Source organism: Maylandia zebra, linkage group LG16 (assembly GCF_041146795.1).
Source record: "Maylandia zebra isolate NMK-2024a linkage group LG16, Mzebra_GT3a, whole genome shotgun sequence".
Classification (NCBI taxonomy): Eukaryota; Metazoa; Chordata; class Actinopteri; order Cichliformes; family Cichlidae; genus Maylandia; species Maylandia zebra.
In genome coordinates this window covers 6,066,835-6,086,489 of record NC_135182.1, presented here as the reverse complement: position 1 = coordinate 6,086,489, position 19,655 = coordinate 6,066,835, and the positions used below count along the sequence as shown (strand labels likewise).

Below are 19,655 nucleotides of genomic sequence, written 5' to 3'. Positions count from 1 at the left end.
ATTAATAATTTTGAAAGCTTGAGGAGAAAAAAACAGGTGGGCCGAGCACTGGCATGCTCTGCTTGGATACTAACATACAACACAACTGCAAGAAGGACAGACCTACATCTCTGACCTGCCATTTGGTTAACGGGTGACAGGCAAACAATGACAGCAGTTCCTGAATTTTCTAACTCTACAAAACAACACAAAGACAGAAACTCAAAAAATATCCTCCTAAGTATGTAAAATAAATATAGTAGAACTTTTGAAATGTACTCTAGAAATAATTGTGACATGACTTCATAAAATTCAGAAATCTCTAAAAGGGCTGGTGGTGTAAGACAAACTAAAAGCACCAGTGTTGCTTCTGTCTGCACTCCTCCTTCAAGCCATATGTGAAACATTTGATCATTCAAGCAGCCATTTTGCTTTCTGTACAAAATTTGTAGGACTGACTCACTCCAGCTTTCATTCATTTTGTGCCTCACTTGAATATGTATTGCTGACAGCACAGCAGTGTTACTTAAATACCAACTTCTTCTTTAAAAAAGGTGGATGAGTAATGCAGGATTTATACTTTTACATGGAATCTGCGACAGATGTACGTCATGACTGAAAACGCTTCTGAAACCCAACACCGTGACTTTACGTGCACCATCCTAGAAATGTAGCACACATACAGCACACTGAATCAGCCTGCAATGACTCAAAGTATTCTCTGCCATTTTTACATTTACAGTTATACTTCTCTTGGTGCCATTTTTTAAAATCTCCAAGAAGAGAATGGATCAACTCAAAAAGAGAACAGCTTCCTGTTTATCTGTGTGCATGTGTGTGTTGTACAAGTAAGAGTTTCACCACAGATAAATTAAAATTCCTCAAAGTTCTGGCCATCAAAGCAGCACCATGATGTCCTAAAATCCACTGAATAAAATAAAAGGATCACAGCTTTCCCACTGGCTCACCTGCTTGTACTCCCTGATGCAGTTCTGGCAGCAGAAGCGTTTCTGCTGACCGTCGACCAGAAGCGAGTGATTGGCTGATGCCCGGCTGGGAAGGTAGTCACCACATTGCTCACAGCAGTTCATGATCAGACCATTGGCCCTGCGGTAAACGTTGAAACATGCGTCGCTGCAGATCTTATGGGTCACAGTCTTAAAGCTAACCTCATGCCGGATCTGCAGACAGCAAAACATCAGAAGGATCAAGAAGAGATGTTCACATTTTAAATGACATTTCTCCTGGTTGGTGTTGGTCATACTTTGTTTCAACTAATTCTAATGGAGTTCTAGCTTTGCTGAAAACATCCAACAGTAAAAAAATAAATAAAATAAAATAAAAATAAAATAAATAAAATTAAAAAAAAATACACAACTAAGATCTCCAACTTGTGTTGTTGAAATAATCAACAAAAAGATATGATAAATCCTGAATGCAGACTATAAAATCTAGTGGACTACTGTTAAACTAAGAACAGACAATGATGGTAGAGCGTTCAAAAACAATCCAGAAAGACATTTTTAAAAATATTTTTAACCGAAAAGTTTGTTTTTTGGATGTGATCGTTACGAGACTAAGAGAGGGGTGCAGAAAAGAAAGCAAGATGTGAAAGGCTAAGCTCACAAACAGCGAAGCCAGGCAAGAGAAAAATACTTAATGAAAGTGTGGTTAGGAGAAACATAATAAATCAGATAACGAGGGAGAGCGAAATTGTCATACCACCATTTCTGACTATGTTTATTAAGAGTCGAGGAAGAGGGGGGGCTGATAAAGTGCAACAGGATTCAAGCATGAAATATTTATTTATTCAAAACAAACACCCAAGCCAAGGATGTAAATAATGAAGGGATGTTGAAGCCCAGCACAACAAGAGCCGAGCCCTGAGGCTCCGTGTGTGTGTTAGCACCACATTACGGTCAAAGGCGTTTGGTTTTCTGATGCTTTTTTTCCCTTTTGCATGCTGCAGGAGCTTGCTTGTGGAGTTGAGAGTCCATCATCTATTTAGGTAAATGATGATGAAATTTACAGACCATGGATACTACAAAACACACACACAGACCTGAACCTTTCCACTGTGCAGGTGTACCTAACACTGCTGAGTCAGTGTAAAATTCATGTGTTTAACCCCAGTGTTACTTTGGTTTTACTCATTGCCACTGAATTATTTATTCCATTGTTGTCATCAGAACCCAGTGCTAAGAAAGTTAGACAGACTGACCTCCGTGTGCTTGCCGCAGACGGTGCATTTGGTTTTGAGGTTTGATTTGGGAGGATTTTGCTTGTTCTCATATGCGCCTAAGCAGCCAGTGCTGCAGAACTCCTGGAAAGACTCGCTGGAGTCGACCTGGGCCACAATGGTACCCTTCATGTTTGTGATGTCCCTGGAAAACAAACACAGAGGCTTTGTGAGGAAAACATCTCCAGAGAATGTGGATTAGATAGCATAATAAAAGCTGTGCTCATTCATGTTTATGACAACTGGAAATAAGATTTTTTTTTTTTTTTTTAAACCTTCGCTTTCAATAAACTCTGTTGTTGCAACTTTACTCTTTTTTAATGAACTCCAAATGCACTGTATAATCGTAAATCCTAAATATAAAATATCTCCTTCAATGTCAGACTTACTTTTTGCACATGGTGCAGCTCTTCTTGGGGGCAGGTTTGTGTGAGAAGGCAGACAGACAGGTGGTGGAGCAGAAAAGGTGTGTGGAGCCTTTACGCTGGTAGGCTGTTTGGCCTTTTTTCAGAGGCTTTTTACAGTTTGCACAGGTCACCTGGAACGAGCAAACATAGTAATGATTGAGCTGCAGGAAGTAACGAATACAGGGAAAGGGTCTTAAAAATTTCTAAAGAAAGTTTCAGTGCACTGTTTGCATAAATTATGTACAGCATATAGTAGGAAGTGGGTAGCAGATTAGATTAACATACTTAAATATGTTTATACTTAAATCATACTTTTACTAAAAATATAAAAAGGGTAGACACAAAAAGTAAACACTCTGCTTCAACCCTGGATTTAAATTCTGAAATGTAAAATTTTCCAGATCATTTGCACTATAACTAACGCAATTACACAGGACTTGAATGACCACAGTGGATCACCTTGACTGTCCTGGGCTGTGGCTGGGAGCCTGAGGAGGAAGTAGTTGAGGAAGACTGGCCTGGAGGTTTGGGCAGCGAAGTGGCTGGTGATGGAGAGTCCACCCCTGTCTGTTTTTGGTTGCGGGGGACTGAAGCTGACTGAGAAATCCAAGAATCTGCAGGGAAAGATGGAAAGAAAGTTACCTGGAATGTTTTTTAAAATTGTATATAAATATATATAATGCTATGTCTGCACTAAACATTGATCTGCTATACAGACATGAAACAATGACAACAATAATTTTAAGTAAATAAAGAAATAAACCTCCAGAAGTCATATTTAGAGGACTAGCTCCTGACAACAGCACCATCTAGAGTCTACATGGAGGTTGACAGGAACTGCCAAAAGGCTGGCATATAAACTCAAGTCCAGAAAGTGTATGATGAGCAAACACCAAACTTCCTGTAGATCTGCAATATCGCACATTTTGTTTAAGCACCAAATTTTTCAAAAAGTAAAAGAGTGGAGGGGGAGCTGTTAGTCAAGGATTTTAAAACTAATTTAATCAATTCTTACAATCACAGCCTAAACAAAGATTCCATCAAAAGCATGCTTTTGATTGGTCAAATCAATGCTTTGCTGAATGACACACTGTGCTGTTACAGAAGTCGAGCTGTGTTAAACTTTCAGTCAGACGGATCTGAGTTTGAGGAAATCATATTAGACAATACATAAAGAAATGCAGGCTGACCAACAATCTAACTGTCTTTCTGGTAATTCCAACTGAGAAAGGTTTGATGCTAATTTACATAAGGTTTACATATGAAAACACAGTGAGTGTGTTCACATGGACACTGTTATCCAGGTTATCAAGCTGTTGTATGGGTATGACTACTGTCTGCCGCATGTGCTGGTGTCTGCAAAACTTAAACACAAAATCCACACCATGACATTCATGGAACCATTTAATTAGAAAGATGCGTTGTGGCTGTTGACCTGACATTATCCTGTGACCCGTCTAAACAGATAAGGACATTTTTCTCCCACCTATGTATTATTTAATTCCATCATTAGTTAAGAGATCGACGATCTCTTAAGTTAGGAGTTAAAATGACTACAGAAACAGAAAACAGCATCACCAATCTGAATAAAATCCACCTGAACACAAAAGTTGTCTAAAGTTTCTGGCCAAAGATATTAATCTGCACCTGACTGACTCTAGGATTGTGATTATATTAATTGTCAACGAGACATCCAGCACCCATTTTCTTTTTTTATTTGAATTAGTATGAGCAACCCTCCATTCAAAATGAGTTGGTCATTAAGAACAGAGCTAAAGAGCGATTTCAAGGCAAAGTATTGAAACACAACAACTTCTCCAAACCCCCCCCCCCCCCCCCCCCCCACACACACACACACACACACACACACACACACACCATGTCGTAACCAAATCCAAACATCACATTCCTTTTATGCCAATTTCAGCATTTTAACATGAGAAAAATGTTATGTTCCTACCTGCTCTATTGTGTGTGCCCATGTCCCCATTCTGTACCAGTTGGCCCATGGGACCTGAGCCCCGCCCAGGGTTAAAGGAGGCAGTTGGTCGACCAGATGGGGTGTCAGGATTCAGGCTGAACGTATTGTGGATCTGTAGACCATTTTCTTCCACCTGGCCCTCACCTGCCTAAAAACACAAGTTAGTTATGTTAGTGTCAAAATATTAGAAACAAGGTGATGAGGAGGGAAAACTTAACACACGCGGGTGTCATATTCACTGCGATACACAAAACCAAAACTGAATCCAACTACATCAACTAGAGTAACTGCTGATGCATCTGATAAGTAGATACTGGCATAGCAGCTCGCTCAGGTGTCATTACAAAGAAATCATTATTTTCTTTGCCAAGAATAAAACCGCTGTGCCAAAAAGGAAAAAAAACAAACACCTGCCTTCACCAACATTTACTAGTAGACATCATAAAAAGTCGGCACTAAAAATTAGGTGGAAGCAAAAAAATAAATAAAACTGAATTATACTAAATATTTAAAAAACAAAACATGAAAACATAATGAAAACTTCGACAGCAACAAAAAAAAAAAAAAAGTTGTGGGTGTTCTTACTGCTGCGACAGCTGCTGCTCCTCCTTGCAGTGATGTCACAGAGGTTATCATCAGGTTCATGTCTGGCTGAGCATCCTCTGGATGTGGAGGGGAATTTACTGTGGAGCCTCCTTTCTGGCTAGCAGACCCTAATGTAGTGACACTGGCTATCCTGATCTCAGAATCTGGCTCAGTGCTACTGAGTGCACCTGGGGAGTGGGATGCAGATGTGCCTTCAGGAGGCACCGGAGTGGACGAGGATGTGTCTCTCTGTTCAGAGTCCTCCTCGTCGTCAATGACAATAGGCTCGGTTGTTGTGGTTGGAGGCTTCGGCGGTGCTGCTGCTGTAGATGCGTTGGAAGACGCAGGAGAGCCGGGGGTCTTTGCTGCTGTGGACGTGTCTACAGTTGCCACAGCAGCTGCCAGCTCTGGGCAGTCTGTGCTGGGCGTGTCTTGGGAGAGGGTTGTGGCAGAAGGCTGGGGAGCTTCCTCCCCTACAAGAACCACATCATCATCATTGTCCTCTGTGCCACCCTCCTTTGTGGCTCCATCTTCCGTTACCATGGAAACTGCCTCACTAGACTCTTCGGAAGGAGGCGTGGGGTTTTGCTGGGGAGAGGGAGTGGCATCCATGGGCTCCACCCGCTCCCCTACATCTTCTGCCACGACAGGGTTTGGTTCCGACTCCCCGTCCATCACAAAGGCAACCACCTGACAACGCACACAAAAAGCCAGTTAGGAAACAGCTATGCAAAGTTGGCGTTACTAATTAGTTTAATGACGTCTGACAGCATTACAGGTAGTTCAGGTGTCCCTAGACGCAAGCTTCCCCCACACAGCCAACTGATGCCCTACAGCTGTAATAGTCATTGTTACAATCACCACCCTGCCTGTCTTTACTGGCTTGCTTTTGGCAGTTATATTTAATGGCTACTTCACCATTCACATCATCTAATAAAAAGAAAAAAGTCCGACCAGATTTTCCCTTCTGTGGGGCATTTTAGGTGAGCTCACTCTTTGAAATGCCCGCCTAAATGTCAACCACTTCCAGATGTGAGGCCTTCATTTCACAAATACAGCCATAACTTTGATGCTCTGCTTACATCCACAGCAAAATTGGATGCCTTGCTGATGCTGGGGCAGTGATGTGAATGTTTCCGCTGTGTTACTTCATTTAGGTCAAGAATGTCTGTGAGCACATTTGCCATCAAGATGGAAAAACTGCTACTCCAAGAAAACATAAAATAGAATAAAATAACTGCAAGAACACAAAAATTAATGACAAAAACATTTCAATCAATAATGGACCTGGTTAAGACTTTCCGTTAACTGGGTTTTCCTCAACAATGACTCACATTGCTCCTGAAAGAACAGGTCAAGGAGTTCATTTCAGAGCTCTTCAGCTGTACTAAACACAGAGGTTCAAATTTATCGATCAGTCTAACAATATGATAACTCCCATGACTTTTCTCTCCACTCAGATTCATTAAAAATCTGTTCATAGTTTAACAAAGCATGTAAACAGAGCAGTCTTTCTTGGTCTTAATCTACTACATTTTTTCCTAATGATTCTAATACTGTCAGAAGAGTATTTAAATGATAGGGATGTAGGCCGGTGAAGGGCTTTGTTCTCTACAGATAAACCTCTCTGGTTGCATTTACCACAAGAAAGCGGGAATCTAATGTTCAACACATGCAACGGCAGAGGTGACGTCTCCATGGGTGAGCATATGTGCCTGCCCAGCAACGGGGGCCCCTCCTCCTCACCATCACGCCTCTTCCTTTCATCCTGTTCTTCTCTCTTCCCGTTCCCTTAAGCTCCTTACCCAACTACAGGCAACTCTACTCCTCGTTTTCACCTGCTGCCTTTCACGTCTCTTCCGCCCTCCCTGCTTCTTACGCCTGTGTATCACTCAACACAGCTACTCTCTTGTTGTCCTTGGCAACCAGCGAAGCTACACCTTGGTTGCCGTGGTGATGGTAAAGCCCACCACCACCACAGGGACTTGTTTTGTGCACTACATCTGGGTGCTCTTGAGTTGACCAACACAACGTTTAAATGGTTGTGCGGTTCATGTGTGTGTCTCGTAAACTAAACGGCAGTGATGTACGTGCACGTAGTGTAAAAACATACAAACAAGTTAATTTGTTAACCATCTTACCCGATCCAAAAGAGAAGAAATAGGACAGAAAATGGAGTGATCTGAATGAGTGCCACATTCTGAATCAAATAATATTCAAGGCACTTTTGGGGAAGTCAGCAGTCTGTTGATCCCTCTCTGTCAAAATCTCCTTTTCATGTAACACAGCAGTGAGGGTGGCTGTAAGCCACATATCACATCACTGCTGACAGCTGCAGCACACACACACACACGACACTAACAGATGCTCGCTCATAGACACACTTCTATGGTGACAATGATCTTTGTAGCTCTGCTAATTACGCCAACAGTTGCCCAGAAGAGGAAGCGCCTGAAAGCACCTGAACACACGATCTGAGTTGTAAAAGAGCTACAGAGGAAGCCAGACATCACTGTGGTGGCCATTTTGGTCTCAGCACTGTGGGGCGCATCAAATAAAACTCGCAGCAGTACACAAGCATCTTTAAGGATGCAGGTAAATGACTGGGTTATTACAGTACATATGAAGAGAACTTTAGCTGTTGCCTCGTTAGCTTAATGAACAAACTGGTTTAGCAAGACTTCAGCATGAGCAGATTCGGCCCATATATATTTACCCTGGTTTTCCAGATTTTAAGCCCAGTATCAGAAATAGCAAAGGTGCTTAGCTGTGTGTCAAGGTCACCCTGACCTCCAAACATGCACCTAAAAACCAGTGACATCTCACAGCTTTGTATAGAAAACGTGCTCATAATTACCGCTTTAACTGTTTGAATGGATCCAGATCAATATAGGCCTTTTAACACCAACACCAATACAGATTTTAAAATCTGATATATCAGTCAAGAGTTTTCTTTCAGACACATGAAACATAAATATTTGTTATGAGAGTTAAACTTGCTTCATTGTATACCTCTCTGATGGACAAACTATGCAACATGAACACTCATGACATAGTTAAAGAGTGGTTTTATCCACAGTTATAAATACCAGTACAGATGTATTGATAAATCACCAATATCCAATTTTTAAATATTGGCACTGAAAACTCTTTCACTGCAATGTGTGGCTTTTTTCCTTGTTATTTGATGTCAGCTTAAGGTGACAAAAGGTCATAAATATACCGCAAATGTTGAATTAGTTTTTAACAACGATTCACGGGTGCTCTCAACTTGGAGAGCAACAGGTGTAGATTCAACAAAAGGCATGGTTCATTCTTACAAACAGTAAGACACTTAAGCGAAGACCTGAGACCTAAGAGGCCACCGCAGAAAACATGTGTGTATGTTCGGAAGTGGACAGAACATTAGGAAGAAAAAATATAATTAGATAAATAAAACAACAAAACTCAAACTCTGTGGCCTTGTTAAGAAAAAACACCTTTTAAATAAGTGTTTGGCACAGCGGTGGAGTCATTAACACTTTAACATGTTATGTTTTCAGGTTGTGTCACTTTTCACACAGTTTTTCAGTCAACATACCAGCTCCTTGGCTTTAATGTTCCCACAGGACAGCTGTGAAGTAAAGCACTCCATTTGGACATATCTTCCAAAGTTTGTGGCTGCAGTTATGTCCTGCCCAAGAGACAGACAAAAGCAAAACTAAACAACTTCCAAACTGCAGACTTCTGGTTGGCAAAAGTGCTTCTGGTGCTTTATTTGTTCATATATCTATTGCAGTGATGAGCTTATCCCAGCCATTAAAAGGCTGTTGTTGGCTGCAACTAAAGATTATTTTGGTAGGTAACTACTCTGCCAATTTTTCCTCCATTAGTCAATAACTACTTCAATAACTCCTCTCTGCTTCCTGTGGGCAAACCTCCTATTCTAGGCTCCAGTGCCACATCTGCTCAAGTCTGCCCACCTGTGAATATCACCATGTAGTCTCATCCCATAGGAAATTAAAATAATGACCCAGGAAACATGAATTTGAAAATAATCAAATGTCTGTTTAATAATACTCAAACCATCAGAATAAAAATTAAATAAATAAGAAATATTAAGTCACACAAGTGTTAGTAGTACTTAAAATAAAGAAAATTTCAAATAGGAAACTAAAAAAGGCTTCTGTCCATAAGTTGAAGTAAAGCTTCAAATGAAATCAAAAATATTTTATTTTCCATTCCAAAATAACAAGTTTCCAAAGTTTACAGATGATTCAGTTCATGAATTCATGATTGCAGTGAACATCCTCTGGAGTAAGGCTTTCTCTTATCCTTGAGATGATGTTCCCAGCTGCTGATAACCATGCTAAAGATGACTCTGTCATGACTTTAGCCATTTGAAAGGTGCATTTGCCTCTTTACAGGACAAACTCATCTATACACCTGTGCTTAATACTAGTAAAACAGAACAAAACAGAATGAGAAAAGACAGTTACTAATCACAAATTTGGTTTTATATTTTATATAGAAATATATAAAAACTAGGAGGCAGTGTAGCTACTCCTGATTAATGGTTTGATATTGCATTTGACTCATTAGTTAACAAAACTAAAAAGGTGTTTGCTTAGCGAGTATCATCCTGACAGGTTTTCAACAGGCAAGCTAACATAAAAATTACTTTACAAACATAAATATTACTATTCAGACATTATCATAAACATGGTATCAATGCGCGCCCTGACTTAACTCTCTAAAACTGACCCATCCAGAGCTGACGTCACAGCTCTAGGGTGCCGGCGTTTTAAATGCTTTTGCGTTGCATTAATGCTGTCGTGGAAGGAATGCTCTGCTTTCCACAGTCTGCATTCAACTTTGTTTTCTTTGAAATGCTTTCACATTTTTTAATAAAATCAGTTTCCATTTTCTTCCATCCTCCCGTTTTGTGGGTCGCACTACGTTCTTCTTCTCCATTAGTTCTGACTCCAGTCTCGACAGACAATAGAGGCGTTACTGCCCCCATATGTTCCTGTAGTTGACTGCAGTTACAAAAACGCATTTACGTGGTATTAGTATACGACGGGTTGACAATAAAAGTCAGCAATTATGCCGACAAATCACTGCAGGCCTACTTGCTATCTGGTTAGCTGGCGTTGCACAAGAGGCTGTTCAGCAGTGTAAATTTGTAGAATTCCAATTATAGCGTTTGGGCATGCATGTCACGAATGGAACCGGGTCACCAGTTCTTACTGATGATGTGACTACTGATAGAAGTAACAGTGTACAATGCTATAAGCCTGCTCCGTTTCAACCAAATGCTAATCTCTGTAATAAGATTTGCATTTGGTTGAATTCATGTGCAGAAAAAGTAGGAAAAGGGAAGAGGACTACTGGGTGTTTGAAGCTTTCTGATATCCATTTGTAGTGAACGTAGGAACCCCTGGTACTGGGTATTAGCTGGCTACACCAGAAGCCCCCCTCCCCCAAAAATTGGCTGCTTCTTCAAGAGGCCCAATTAGCAGACGTGTCATTGAGTTAAACAATTGATCAAATGCTCCAAAACTGATTGGACAAAGAATCACGATAAAGAAGTACGATGACACAAAATATACAAGAAGGATCCAAAAGCTGCATAAGACAAAGATGTAAAATTTTCTCAAATGAGTTAGTCCTCTGACCTTTACCCATCTCAGCCGGCTGTTAACATACTGAAGATGAAAATTATTTGAGGAAGGCCAAAATAACAGAAGCTACTGAAGGTGGTTGTAGTTTAGGCCCAGAAAAGCTTCTTATCAATAAGAAGCCCACTAATAGATGCACAAATGCAAGGGTAGCATTGGCTGGAAGACACAATGTGATTTCTGATCAGGGACATATCACAAGGGTCACCAAACCAGTGACCAGACTCAAGAACACATCGATGAAATTAAGATCAACCTGTACTAGAATGATGGCAGATAAAAGTAGTGAGAAGCCACGGAACAGATGACAATCTGAAGTGAAAAATGGTGGAGGCAGTGTAATGTAAGAGCATGCACGGCTTTCAGTAGCAATGTGTGACCAGTCTTCCCTGAAGATGTGACAGAACACAGAAGCAGCCAGATGACGTTTACTGGGATACAGTGCTGCTCAGATTCAGCCAAATTCAGTAAAGTTGATGGATAGTGCTTCACAGTAACACTCTCCAATGACCCAAGACATACTAAGAAAGCTGGAGTTATGGATGTGGAATATTCTGTAATAACCAATTCATTCACCTGATGTCAACCCAAGCAAGCTGTACTTCAACTTGCTGTAGACAAAACTAAAGGTGGAAAGCTCTACGAACAAACAGGAACTGAAGACAGCTGCAGCAAAGGCCACGATAGAGGAGGAGGAAACTTCTTGTTTGGTGATGGCTCCAGAATTCAGGTGGTTTCTCTCTGCAAAGGATACTCAAAGTATCAAACATGAAACCCATCTGTGGGGTTATGTTTAAAGGGAACCCCGACTATTATGACAAGTTACTCTAAATATGTTACAAATTATTTTTGTTATTCATTAAATCTTTGGTGTTTAAAACTATTTTAGAGCCATGGGAGTAGCCATGTTTTTTCGCACACAATGCATTCTGGGACGATGACGTGTATTGGTTGTCGGTAGTATAGGTGCTTTCGTTCAGCTAACCTGTTTTGGTTTTTAAAGTGTAGCAACCGTATTAATTAACTTGCCTATTAGTGACCTGGTTACGACTTGGTAGACCAGCACTATCCGGTCTTTTGGTCTGGCGTTATTAGCCATATCTGAGCCCAAACTCCGCTGCAAAAGTCAAAGGATCACTGCAGCATTACTAAGAGTTGAAAAACTGTCTAAATTTGTTCATCTGTAATAAAATGATCAGTGTGGCTGCTCTGCCAGGTGTAACAATTACGTGGCATCCATGAAAATGGGATTTATGACATTTAACTGAGTTAGAAGCTAGCAGGGAGTTAGCTTGCTAGCTTCCATCTAAATATAATTTACCATGTTCTGACTGAGAGATTTTTTTATCAAATTAAAACGTACAGCTCTGCTATCACTTCCAACATAAATAATGACAGGAAGGTAAACAGCAGTGACGTTTGTAGAGTTACTGAAGTTGGGCTAGCTTGTATATAATGATGTGCTACGTGATCGCTAGCACGACAAGCTATGTTAGCATAACATAAACAGTAAAGCTGGAGGACGAACGCTAACGAATGGAAGACTTTTTTCCACTCGATAAAAGTTAATATGAGGGTTCCCAATGGTTAGGGGTAAATGGCAAGATCCTGTAAATGGACCAAACGTCAGTCAGGAGAACCACTGAGATAATCCATCCACAATATAAGGGCTGGGCTAGTTACATCGTAAGGGTTTAAAAACTGAGCTTTAAAATGATTAGCAGTAATAAAAACCGTGAGAAGCCGGCAGTGATCACTGACTGTTTTTAGGAGATTGTATCTTGTTCGATTTAATCTCAACAAGGCATTAAAACATGTTAAAAACACAGTCTTATTAAATGCAGACTACTTTGGGCCCGCAAGCAGGATTCACAATGTTATCACTTAAAGACCGGATACCGGTCATGGAGGCTGACAAGTGCTGCCCAAAGAACATCTGGATTAAGACATACGGCTTCAAAAGGTTTTGGTACTTTACAACAAACGCTCTCAGTCGCCGTTGCCATTGGCAAGCAGTAGCCACATAGACACCAGTAGTTTTCCCTCACTCTCTCGTCCTCGTCTGACGGATTGTTTTCATCTTCACCTAAACTAAGTGGTGGTTGACTATTTTCATGCTCTCTCTCGGTTTGCTCTGGTTCAAACTGGAAAGGCTGAACAGAAGCCATTTCCAGTGCGCTGCTAACTGTGAACTGGATGCGGTGCAACCGTATGACCTCACTACCCAGAGTGCATTGAGAAATAAATAACAATGGCAACCTACTGGTAAATCGGTTTTATATAAAATGTGCTTAAAAGGAAAACATTTGGTGTATTTTAATACCACATATGTTTTATTGAAAGCACAGTACATATTTTAGTGCAAACATGTCTTAATAGCCGGGGTTTCCTTTAATTTTCCACTTACATTTGAGCCAGAGAAAATGTGTTGGGCTTCTGTCACATTGTAAGGAAAGACTAGTCATCCATTGCTACTGGGAGCCATGCATGCTCATAGAATATCCTGCCTCTACCACATTTTACATTGACAACACATCTCTATGAAAGTTGAATTATTAAATTTGGTCAAATATTAAGGGCCTCAACAGTATATTGGTGCTGAAATTAAAAAAAATGTTTGACCTGATTTTCAAATAAAGTTAATTTAACTATCGTTTTCAATTCTCTTAGCACCATATCCAGCACGTGAGACACATGGTCGTGATGTGGAGTCAAGCAGGGCGCTCACGTCAAGTTTCCAACTAAGTCAGGAAATCGGCTGCAGGATAATTAACAAAGACTGACCCCATCCCATGTCTTCCCAAGATTTTTAAGCAGATTACTAGCAAAAAAACAAAAAACAAAAAATCATTTTCTTTTGCCAAATTTCTTCATAACTAAAAAGTGACAAAATGAATAATAAAAAAAGTTAAAACATTCCCGCTACAAATTCTCAGTCTGCTCTGATGCTTTCAAATACCTGTTTTTTTCCAGCCAGACTGCTATTTTGCGTTACAAATGACTAAAGCGATTTCATGCTTATTTAAACTGTACTTCTTCATTGCAGGTATTTTCCAAGCAGAGAGAAGACGAAGAAAAATTTCAATATGCATAAATGGGCTGCATATCTGTCCTATACTTTCTATCAAAGTACAAAGACTCTCTGATAACTGTATGCTTGGTAGAGAAATATAGGAGTTCACATTGTTAAATGCCACGGCTGCAAACTCAGCAGTCATTATATCAGAGGTGTATATGTTTGCTGCTAATAAAGAGCTGCTCCACTGTAGAGCACTAGTGCCGAATAAGGAACACTTACTTGCTGTGACCATGTGACAGGAAGTACAAGGCAAAACAGAATGACATTCAAGATCAATACAATATGCTTGACTGTTCAAAAGAAGGATTGAATTCCAAGTCACTGACTTACTATAATTAGGTTCTTCCTTTAGAAGCGACAACCCAAGCTAATGTATATAAACACAACCTGCGCTAAGGCAATAACATGTCCGTAACCATGGTGTTAACTGGAGTCCAAATACTAGCCAGGAGACCCAAAGGAACCCACTCCCCCATTTGCAAGACCTCCCAAAAGCAAAGCAAAGCTGAGCTGCAGATAGATGCTTCATGCTTTTCTGGCCTGATATTCCACCAACAGAGAAATCTATGTGCAAAGCAACTCAATAGTGCTCTGAGGGGGGGGGGATAGCCTGGTCTAGACTCAGTTCAGACTGCAATGCAGAGCTACGAGACAGCCTGCATTCACGTGGATGAGATGAAAACGAGGACCCAGCATTAATGAGCTCTGACATGCAACCTTGACTCCCAACGTCAACACCAGGTGAACGGAGAGGTGGGATGGCGCTGTGGCCGAGCCTGCCTCCATGCAACACACACACACACACACACACCTCAACAAGACTAGCAGTTTAAAGCAACGCCTGCGCCACATCACCACCCCACAGAGGTGCTCGTCTACCTTTCCAACTGCATCAGTTTGCGCATGAAGCCACAGAAGTTGACATTTTTCCCCGTCTCTCCCCCCAAGCAGGTCACAAGGTGGAGATGTGATAGCTGTTTGCGCCAGTATTTGCGCAGACAACAGCCGATTAATAAAATATTCAAATTAAACGCCTGGGATTATTATATAAGACTTATGTCACTGAGAAGTGATGCGTAATGCGCAGCCATCAGAGCATCCCCAAGCCAGCTGATGGGCTAAAAAAAATACACAACACAAAATCAAATGGTCCATTCCGTTTACCTGAATGCAAAACTAAACCCTGCTATACACAGCTGTAGAGACCTCCTGTGAATTATTAGAAAACACCCAATGAAGGACAGGCTGTACGAAGCCTTCGGGGGCCGCCGGAGTCCCACTGGTCGTGCCCTTGATTATCAACACCGCTTGGAAGGACCACCACAGCACAAAATCCGGCCCGTGCCCCCGGCTACAGCGGCGACTATCACTCGACCCCGAAATAGCTTCCATTTCTCTTCCCCGGCATTTATATTTAACAAACTTGGCAATAAAAAGCAGATCCAAAACTTTGATCAGTGAGAATAAACGGAACCAGCACTACCTGAGCTGCGCAGCTCTTCCATAAATAACCTGGGAAAAAGGAGAGGCTAGACTGGCTTCCAAGTTGGGGTCCAGGAGAAACGTGGTTCAGGGTGTTCCGTTCCGCTCCCTCCCCTGCCCCTTCCTGCCGCAAACAGCCATTGGATTAGCGGCAGATCGAGGGGAGGAGAGCAGACACAGACTGCGCCATTGTTAAAATACCAACAAAAATCATTGCAACTTGCTCGCATATAACAGATTAAAATAGAAGCAAATGTTTATCAAGATGGGCTAATGCAGTGTGCCACTGACAAGCACAGTCCCCAACACCTAAAAAAAGGAAAAAGAAAACGTGTTTCCCCCCTTCCACAACCCCTGTTCTTGTCCAGATTATCTGCTCTATAGGCGCACACATGCCGGTGCCAGCGAAACAGACCCGGGTTTCGAATAAAAAGCCCGATTTCTGCGATACCTGTGACGATGGGGGTTTTAATTGGAAAGTTACCCTACGCGGAGTCCACCCTGGCGCAATCACTGGCAAAATATACTCGGCAACCGCAAGGGGCGCCCTACTCTCATATATCACATGAACTGGCTTCATTTGTGTCATGCGGTGGTAAACAAGACCCGGAGAAATTCTCTTATCGTGTTTTACGTGAGCATCCTGTGAGTTACCTAAACTGTAACTAGGTATGAACCCATTACTATAACAACCAGAGTAATTTTGTCCCCACCCCCCCACCACACACCTTCCTCCTCCCCCAGCGGAAAACAGCACTGCCTGCCGTCCGCCATTAGCCAACTGAACAATACTGAAGACTAGAGGCGGCAGTAGCTACAGCACGCAGAGACGGAGAGGACCAAATCTGTTAAAATTAACTGTTTATTCATCCCTTAATGAGTCTTCACGCCCCAGTGTGAGTACTGTGAAACTCTCCGGGCATCCGGCTAACCCCCCCGCACAAGTTCCCCAAACTTTGGCCAATTAGGCGTAAAAGTAGAATACGAAAAACGTCTGTGAAATTCGCTTACCGGAGTAGAGCTCAAAACGGTGTAGCGCCACTTTTGTGCCTTGACATTAATCCGCGGAAGCGCGTGCGCACAAGTTTATATCCAAGATCATCTACTGAGCAGAGCACTCACTACGCGTCAACAGCACGTTCACTCGCGTACAAAAACAGATATGAATTTCTGAGAACTCATTTATGGTTTGTGTTTACCTGCAACATATCTATTCACAGTTCTCAGTGAGACGGGATTCGGAGGAGTGATTTTATTAAGTCAGTAATTGTTACTCTGTGGACTCATGATAAATGTGAGGGAGGCCGAATGTTGTCTATTATAATGCTGTTGATTTTTGTTTTTTGTACTTTATTACACAATGTCCTTCCATCATAGTCCATTGTGATGTAGCAAGTAGGTTGTTGGGGCATCCTTCAATTTTGGACAGAATATGTAAGCTGCTCTGAAATGTAATGTTAACATACATTTTAAAAAGGCCAAACGATTTTTTTGTTTGGCACATTTTCAACACTGAAAATGGACATAAACTGAAACTACAGGTAAACAGTTGCTGATAAAACCTCAAATAAGAGTACAAATTGCATAATTTGTCCCGCGCAAATCACCCCTTAGTTTTTGCCCCGCTGCTAACCTTCACAGCTAGCCGTTTATGTAATTATAAATTTTATATTCAATCGGTCTGAATCTGTAATTTTCATTATTAACAGTTATTACGTTTTATATTGAGGTTACTCTCCGATATCTAAAACACAGCTGATAGAAATTAACGACTGAAATAAAAATGATACACCGCGAGGAGCTCATTTCCTAAAAAACAAAACAAAACAACTACTTCCTCTTATTTTTATTGTAACCGGAAGTAACTACGGAGTGAGAGCTCCTCTACGATTCACCCTCTTTTCTTTTCCTCTTGCGCCTGCGCAGGAGGTCCAATCAGTGGCTGCATTGCAAGCAATTAAAAATCCATTAAGATGCTCGCACCTTATCCTCGATATATAACATGTATCCCAGGTCAAGTGTGGCCAGTCCTGCTAGAAATGCACCTTAGTTATTCTTGATTTTTTATTTTGGGTCCCCTTTCTCGAAGCTTAACAAGCTGCATTGAAGTACACAGCTCGGATCCAATCAGGAACAAGGATCCGGGTTGAGAGAGTTCATGTTCTCAGCTGTGTCGGCTCAACATGGGTTTCCTCTCATAATTTCACCCAGAGACTCACCAGAAACCAAACGGCGGCGGGAAATTAATGACGCCCACCAGAAAGTGTTAGAAAAATGCCGCACACACCTTTACAAAGCAAAATTAAGCCCATATCAAATTGCACTGCTTTAAGTAACTACTGATTTCAGTAGGCAGATGTGCAAATTATTACATGTAGAGGTGGGTAATCTATAGTTTAGTAGTAATTTTGTTATTACTTTAAAAAAAAAAATCGGGGTGGCTCAAAGGTGGAATGAGCCCGTGATCACGTTTGTTAAATATGGCGGATCAGGTGCGTTCAAATGTCACACTGAAACGTGCGGATCAGATTCACTTAAAGGGTCGGCTGCCCAAAGAGATCAAAGAGAACAATTACAAAAGGACCGCCACCTCCTTACCCTCCTTACGCGCAGGCTATCTCTGAACTCACGAGATGAGGGGTAGCAATGGATGGAAGATACACGGATTTATTTCTAAGTCAGTCTGATGAGGCTGAGTGTCTGGTTGCCAGATCCTCTGGCTGTGCGCCGCTGCACAAAATGTCGGAGATTTCAGTTTCTCACAGGCGCAAATCACACTGAAATCTCTTTTTAAATACGATCCTGGATAAAGATCGAAGATGATGTGCCACACTGGCTATTATGAACTCACAGTGTTTATGTAATCAGCCTCTCTGTAATTCACGCGGTTTTAATAAACAATTGTGCGTTTTTTTGTTGTTGTTTTTTGCCCTGAGTTACACTGACCAAGCAGCAGTTTATTACCACTAACACAGAGGAAATGACGCTGATAACATTGTTAGGATACAGTGGCGACTGGAAACCATCAGTTTGGAAGTTAAACTTTGTTGTGCAGTGTGAATACATGCTGCATTTTAGCTGTAGGATTTTATGTCCCTACTGCTCCACTACTTATGAACACATTTTGTAAAAACTGCATTAATTAACAACAACTGTTAGCAAACTCCCTCCTTAAAACATCTACTTTATTTAAAAAGGACAAATTAAAAGAAAGGCTCCATGTCTTTTCCGGGGCTCTTGGCTTGAGATCTCTTTCATACGCGTGCAGTGTTGTTGGTCCTCCCTTCTTATATGGATTCGGTCAAATAGCTTCCCAGAGAAGTAAAATCCATCATGCTGCTGTGATTCATGCTGCTGGTGGTTTGGCATGGTCTTGCTTAAAGATGCAAGACACTGTTTGAAACAGATGTTTGATGTTTTGCTTTAAAGCATGTTCATATGATAGTAATGATCATGGGTGTACAAGTTATATGTGCAGCAATAAAACTCCTTGCCTATAGTGATCTTGGGTCCAGCCTGTGGTATTTCTGGATTTTTGTTTGTTACGTTCTGTGAGGCTGTGGGAGTGTGTGGGTGGGGTGTTTGCCCACTCTCCCCGCCTCCACCCCTCTTGCCACTCCTACCCCTCTCTGTCTCTCTCACTCTCCTCTCTCCCCAGGACACAGCTGCTGCTGATTAGCCTCGTTTGCCACCTGACTCAAGTCAGCAATCATCCTCTGAGGCTATTTAAACTGGGGATGAGCTGTGAGCAGGGTGGCTTTTTCCTCGGTGGCTCTACGCGTTTCTGTGCTAGATTTTGGACAGACAGCCTCTTTCTGACCAGTGAGCAGATGGGCTTGTGGGCCCTGAGAGTGTCTCCCCGTGGTGGGGAGTAGGGTAGGAAGTGTGGGAAGTGCCTCCTTTTTTATTGTGTTTGTTTGGTAGTCTTCCTGCCTTTCGTGGCTGCGAGCGTTTTCTTTGTTTCTTTGGCGTTGTTGGTAAGACGGCGTTGCCGGCCCTTTAAGTTAATGTTAATGTCGTTTGTAATCCACCTGTACCATTTCGTAATAAAGTTCTATTAATACAGAACAACTCTGTCTGTTTTCCTTTTCATTCTGATTCCGGACTCATTTGTTACTGGTCCCCTCACTCACATGCCTAGACCCCTTCGGGGGGAACGTAACAATGTGGGGGCTCGTCCGGGATATGAATGGAAGGAAAATAGAGTTTTTGTGAGTTGTTTGCCGGTGGCCTGGTTAGTTGT

General features: G+C 41.6%; 1 protein-coding gene across 1 annotated transcript in view; it reads right to left on the bottom strand.

The window, feature by feature from the left end:
- Window positions 1-16,491, bottom strand: part of zmym2 (zinc finger, MYM-type 2) — a 34,225-nt gene extending 17,734 nt beyond the window's left edge. The window contains exons 1-8 of the mRNA XM_023153509.3: window positions 16,424-16,491; window positions 8,772-8,864; window positions 5,192-5,881; window positions 4,586-4,754; window positions 3,085-3,239; window positions 2,608-2,756; window positions 2,201-2,363; window positions 948-1,160 (exon numbers count right to left, since the gene is read on the bottom strand). Coding sequence (XP_023009277.3) covers window positions 948-1,160; window positions 2,201-2,363; window positions 2,608-2,756; window positions 3,085-3,239; window positions 4,586-4,754; window positions 5,192-5,881; window positions 8,772-8,825 — 1,593 coding nt within the window. The 5' untranslated portion in view covers window positions 8,826-8,864; window positions 16,424-16,491. The remainder of the gene's footprint in view (window positions 1-947; window positions 1,161-2,200; window positions 2,364-2,607; window positions 2,757-3,084; window positions 3,240-4,585; window positions 4,755-5,191; window positions 5,882-8,771; window positions 8,865-16,423) is intronic.
- Between the last annotated feature and the right edge of the window lie 3,164 nt (window positions 16,492-19,655).